At 44.2% G+C, this 6,314-nt stretch overlaps 1 protein-coding gene across 1 annotated transcript in view; it reads right to left on the bottom strand.

The window, feature by feature from the left end:
* prrc2c (proline-rich coiled-coil 2C) overlaps window positions 1-6,314 on the bottom strand; it is a gene marked incomplete in the record, with an annotated part of 90,325 nt that overhangs the window by 42,408 nt on the left and 41,603 nt on the right. The window contains 4 exon segments of the mRNA XM_014026140.1: window positions 289-446; window positions 2,302-4,743; window positions 4,830-5,040; window positions 5,126-5,372. Of these exon segments, the coding sequence (XP_013881594.1) occupies window positions 289-446; window positions 2,302-4,743; window positions 4,830-5,040; window positions 5,126-5,372 (3,058 nt within the window).

Genomic DNA, 6,314 nt, shown 5'->3' on the forward strand with positions numbered 1-6,314 from the left:
CTTGTCACCAACGTCTGACGTAGTCAGACGTTGCGTAGCCTCGTCTGACGTAATCACGTGTTGCGTAGCCTCGTCTGACGTAATCACGCGTTGCGTAGCCTCATTTTTTTGCATCAAACAGTTGAGAGGGAAACTAGATGGAAACAGTCTAGATTCGAATTTCTATTTATTTAATTTTTTGTGAATTTTGAAAAGTTCGATAAAAATTCACTCTACAACTGGATGGAAACACGATTATAGTTTCTATAATGTTCAGGAAGTGAGGGTTATAAAAACGTATATACTGACTGGCATAGTTGTTGAGGTCAAACTGCGAAAGAGCGTTCTCCTTCGGTTTCTTGGTGGCCTGTTTGGCTTCATCTTTGCGACGGGTGGGCTGCTCTTTTGTTGGTCTTTGGGATCCTCCTCCAGCTGCTGGTGCCTCAGAGTTCTGCTGGACTACAGGGCTGACATTCAGAGGAAAAGACAAGCATGCACAGTTTAATGTTGGTGACAGGAGCATCAAAAAACTTCCACTAATTATAAATGCTACAGCTGTGGGGAGTGGATGGATAAAGAACTCAGAAGTGGGCCCATTCCTCTCTCCAAAGAGACGAAAATTTAATCAAACCTTTGTGTCTCTCAGATGAAGGACACAAGGTTAGAAACACTCAGTGTTCTGAGCTTCTCAGGATCCATAAAGGAGTCCCCAAGAATTATTTTCCTTTGCCCGCTCAGAGCCAGGCAGTGGTCTAAGAGGTGCAAAGAGGTCTGTAGTTCAATGCCACAGACATCAAACAGACCATGGTCAAGGAGTCCGATCACCACTTTGTGGCTGCTGAACAGGTTCAGGGTTCCTACAGTTTAAGTCCAGTTAAATTTCAGACTTTTTAATGCCAAGTGAAATGAAACTTAAGACTAATTTTACAACAAATAAATGACAAAAACATAAAAACTGTCAGAAACTCATGAATCAAAGTATTTTTGGTTGAAGTCTTCAAATATTGCTAAAAGAACATTTGTTTTTATCCATATGCATTTTTGTCAAATATAGCAAAAACATTCTTGGCAGTCAGTTTTAAACCAATTCAATTCCTGGAAATCATCTAACAAGCCAACATTTGGAGTTTTAGGACCCACAGTGGGTTCTCAACGACAACTTGCTGTAGATGAAACCTTAAAGTGCATGTGACATCAAATGTTTGTAAGAAATATGAATGCATTTTTGGAAAAACAACATTAACAAATTACTAAACAAATGTCACTTTGCTCAGATGAACAGTTGTTGAAATATTTGCATGTGAAATAACAGAAAGTGATGTCAAAGAATAATGTCTGCRTGTGAATATTAAAAAAATAAATGTCACCAATTATTTTAGTATTTGAGACAAATCRTCCTACTTACAATGTGTTAACATTTTTAAGACTTCTGAAAGACTGATTAAAGACATTTTAAAGCTAATTAAGGCCTTAATTTTGGATTGATGAATTCAATGACTTTTTAAGGATCTGCAGGAACCCTGAGATTGTGCCAGGTAGGACTCCAACCATCAGGCTATGTAGACAAACAATTTTAACATAAAAGATAAATTAAAATCCTACATGCAACATAAGTGATAATGAAAACCATGTTAAATTGTTTATTTTTGGCAGGCCACAACACAAAATATTTACAAATAAAACAATTCTGATGCCATAATTAGTTTTTTTCTCTTTCTTTAAAAGCTGCCTTGCACCATTTGCAAGTGGTTTTTTTTAGCGTATGATCCTGTGTTTCTGTGTAAACATAGGATCAGAGCATTTTTTTAAACTCATTTTTCCTATTGTGTGTATTCCAAGCTTTTTAAAGGTAGTGCGACCCCTACTGGTTGCTGCATGACCTGAACACCTGTTACCCCATGTTTTTGTTGTGTGTGTCTTCCTGAATGGGTGTTCTTAAATGTAATTTCATTGTGCAAACGATGACAATAAAGGCTTTCATCTTCATCATCATCATCATCATCATCATCATCATCATTTACCATGAGGGTCTGGTGTCATCTTCATCATCATCATCATCATCATCATCAAAACCCATTTTTTGGCCAGCTGGAAAAAAAAAGTCTAACTTGATATTTTTTTTTAAACAAACTATACCAACCCTGCAGAAATATTTAAAACCTGTTTGTTTTCAATTCAACTCAATTAACTGCAAGAAATGCAGAGGTTTATTGGGAGAGAATAAAGCTGAAGTGTTGTTTTAATGCAGTGTGTTGTTTGAGTAAACCTCTTTGTGTCACTGTTTATGAACAACCGGCAGACAGAAGCTCATTGTTTACTCACCCTTTGCGTCCAGTTTTGCCCCCTCCTCTCCTTTCTCCCTTGCCTCCAGGGTAGCTGCGCACTGCTTTGGCTCCACTGTTGCCTTTGCGGTTGGGCCTCTCTATGGGCCTCTGACTGGAGAAACTCCTCTTGGCCGTTTGAGACGCCTCACGTTTTGGGGTCACGCCTCCATCAGGTGAACTTTTGTTAGGGGTTGACGTGCCCTGAGGAGGTGCAGGTGCTGGAGCAGAGACTGGGACTGCCTCAGCAGCAGCCTCCAGAGTTCCTTTCCTCTCCTCTCGTTCCCTCCTCTCATTGAAATCGCTGCTTTCAGAAGCAGTTTCCCACTCCTCGTTGGCTTGATCAGAAGAGTTCTGGTTTGACAGGTCAGGGGATTTGGTACCCGCTGCAGTAATGGTGGGACTGCTGGTCCCAGGCAAGGACACTTCTAAGGGAGAGTGTTGGTCAGGTGCGGGTACAGCAGCTGCCACTTCTGCAGGCACAGTTAGGGGAGTTCCCGGAGCTCTAGAAATGGTTGGAGAGAAGGAGGTTTGGGGAGTTGCTGAACTAGAGGCAGCTGCAGCAGGCACAGAAGGTAAAGAACCRGGGGGACGGGCAGCTGTGTCACCACTTCCTAACACTGCAGCCTCGCGCTCTTTCAAGCGTCTGAAGCGGGGMGGTTTATCCTGCCTCGGGGGCCGAGCCGGTCGAGATCGACGAGGCCTTTCTCTGCTGCTCTGAGCAGCTCCATCTCTAAATTTTTTACCCTCTAATTTGGGGGGGCGTCGGTCAGAGGAAGGATTGTCATATCTATTTGCAGACTCTGTGTCTTCAGGCCTGAACGTCTCCATAGGTTTGGAGGGCCACTGAGAGGAGGAGTCTCTGGCAGGCGGCCTTCTGTGTGGGGCTGAGCGAGGTCCACCACGCTCTCTCGTTCCACCTCGTCTACTGTACAAACCTCCTCTTCCTCGTCGGAAAGGCTCTCCTTTAGGAAGAAAACCTGGCTTAGGCCGGCCATCTTCGTCTCCTCTTGAGGCGACTCTTTCCCCTCCGTGAGGCGGCTCAAAGCTCAGCTTGTGGGGCRCAGAACGGCCCTCACCAGGGAGCTCTCTTCTTAGTGGACGGCTGGGTTTGCTGCTGGGCTCGCGGTCAGAGGGTCCGGTATCGCTGGCAGACTCTCTGCCACCTTCGCTCTCAGAGTCTGTGTCTGAATCACGACGACGTCTGCGTTTTGGAATGACCTCAAAGTCTGAGCTCTCGCTGCGTGTTTCACTTTCTTCCCTGTTACAAAAGGCAGCCCCTGCAGCAGAAGGTAAGTCGGAGCGTAACCGGGGCTCTCGATAAGGGTACTCCGCTCGGCTACGACCACGACTTCCCCGTCCTCGGCCACTGTAGGATCCACGGTAGCTTCTTCCTCTGGAGTAGTACTCCCCTCGACCTCGTCCTTTGAAGTTTGAGTCTGTGGGCCATTCTCTCTCCCTGTCCTTGTCGGTTTCCTTCTCCTTACGCTCCTCACGCTCCCTCTCTCGCTCCTCTCGTCTGKGGCCACGGGGAGGAAAACTGGAGTCTTTCCGCGGGAGCAGTTTTGGTTCTGGATGCTTGTCATTACTGGGCAGTCTGTCTGCTTTCTCCTCCTGGGAGGACGAGGTGAGCACCCCTGAGGAAGGCTGAGAGTCTCTGGCCCTGTGATGGGCAGCTGGTGGCTCCTCGGCCTCAGCACTTTCCTTCTTGCCTTCGCCCTGAGCTCTGGAGCTTTCAGACACGGCTGCAGCTGCAGACGGAGCTTTGGATGGCTGATCCTTTTTGGGTCGATCCCCTCGTTCCCCTTTCTCGTGGCGCTTCTCCCTTTCTTCTCTTTGCTCCCTCTCTTCCTTCATGTCTCTCAGAACAGGCTTCTTTATTGGTCCCGATCTGCGAAGCAGCCTCTCTCCTCCTGGTCCATCCCGGCGTCCACCCACTGACCTCCCACCCCAACGCAGTTCCACTTTCTGCTTGCTGGGACCTGGCAGAGGCAGCTTCTCTGGTTTGTATAATCCATCTGCAGGGGACGTAGCCCTGTTGCTGGACACAGCAGCCTGGGAGTAAACTTCACTCTGGTGCTTATCAGAAATCCGTTCCTCCGGGTCCTGCAGCTCTAAGGGTTTAGTTGCCAGGGGTATTCCTTCAAACCTAGGCTCATCCGTTTTAAGGGAGTGGCTAGAACCCTGTGAGATACTTCTCTGTAGCATTGCTTGACCGATAGCCTCCACTTCTTCACCGCTTGGCAAGCCTCTCTCTTCAGGATCGAAGGCAGAGCTTACAGGGACCCTATCGAGAGGTACCGGTGCATCCTCTGGGCCCTGAGTAAATGCTGACAAAGATTCTGACTCCCGAAAAAAGTTATTTTTCCGTGAGTCCACTGCACTGTGGTCTTGAGCATAAATAGCTGGAAGACCCCTGTCCAGATCCAAAGCAGAATCCATTCTGGGGATGGAGGGAAAGTAGCTTAATTGAATTTTATTATAAAAAGTACACATCATTAACAGTCTGTAATGTGTTATCATTTTTACCTTTGCTCTTGGATATCTTCACGTCCTTTAGGTGGAGTTACAGAGGGTAACGGTTCTGACTGTGGGTATGRCTCTGATCCCCATACCATCCGTGAGTCCGAGGGCAGGCCATGGTCTCGCACTGGTCGGGACAAGTGGTCGAATGAATCCGAGCTAGAGCTGGAGTTGTCACCTGGTTCCCTGCGCACAATCGGCTTCTGAGGCATTCTCCCTTAAAGGGTTAAACCACAGTAAATTTGAATGAGTTATCAGACAGTTAATCCACAGATCATAGTGTAAATCATAGATCTACTCACCAGGGTGGATATTTGTTGGCATGTCCATCGGGGGGCGACCAGACATCATGCGGGGGTCCATGTAGGATTGCATCATGAGCCAGCGGGGGTCAAAGCCCATGGAGGCTAAGTGTTGGTGGTGGGGGCCTATGGGTTGATACATGGAGCGGTGCTGTTGCTGTTGGGGAGCTTGAACATTACCACCACCTGAGGGGGACACAGACCCCCCACTCTGCTGCTGTTGCCATTGTTGCTGCTTCATCTGCTCCTGTAAAGTCAACAAAGTAACAAAATACAAGCTTGAGTCTGAATTTATTATTTTTACTATTTAATATAAAGTAGTCTTTAGTTTATAAAGTGTATTCATTTCTTTTTAAAGAAACAAAACAAATTCTACACACAAGAAACACAAATCACAAATAAAATGAAAGGCAGCAGAAAGAAAAAAATCTTATATCTGTCCCTTTTTTCCCAAAAACATAATTCAAATAATCCTTATCAAATAAACAAAACAAACAAAAAAAGTTAACTCCTTCTTGAGCAACAATTCATATAGATACAAATTTTACCATTTTATCTTTTTTCTACAAACCAACTTTGATCATTCTCTTAAACACACACATTGATCTGACATTTTTAACATCACTTTCTAGATTGTTCCATAATTTTATTCCCTGGCTTGAAATACACTGCTCCTTCAAACTGGTTCAAAATTTAGGTTTAACAAACATCTCTATCTCYTTGAGATTGTAACAATTCTCTCTGTTAAAAAAATGTCATTGGATGGTTAAAGGCAATATGCTAAACTGACAAAATATTATAATCAACCAAATCATAGAACTTCAATAATTTCAACTGATATTTGATGGGTGAAATGTTTTCTGGTGATAATTCTTACAGGTCTTTTCTGTAAAACAAAAATAGGATTTGTAATTGTTTTGCATGTTTTACCCCAGACTTCAATGCAATAAATTAAGTGCATTAAACAACATATACAGAACTTTATCATTGAATAACTTCTTTACTTTGTACAATACTACAATAGATTTAGCTATTTTTGTTCTTAAATAATTTATGTGAGGTTTCTATGTCAGCTTTTCATCAACGACACCCAGAAACCACCTCACTGACTTTACAAATCTCTACACCATCAACTTTAAATGCAACATCAATAGTTCTCTTTCTACTACTCAATTAATTTATCCAAATT

The sequence above is a fragment of the Austrofundulus limnaeus genome, unplaced genomic scaffold (assembly GCF_001266775.1).
Source record: "Austrofundulus limnaeus strain Quisiro unplaced genomic scaffold, Austrofundulus_limnaeus-1.0 Scaffold529, whole genome shotgun sequence".
Taxonomy (NCBI): domain Eukaryota; kingdom Metazoa; phylum Chordata; class Actinopteri; order Cyprinodontiformes; family Rivulidae; genus Austrofundulus; species Austrofundulus limnaeus.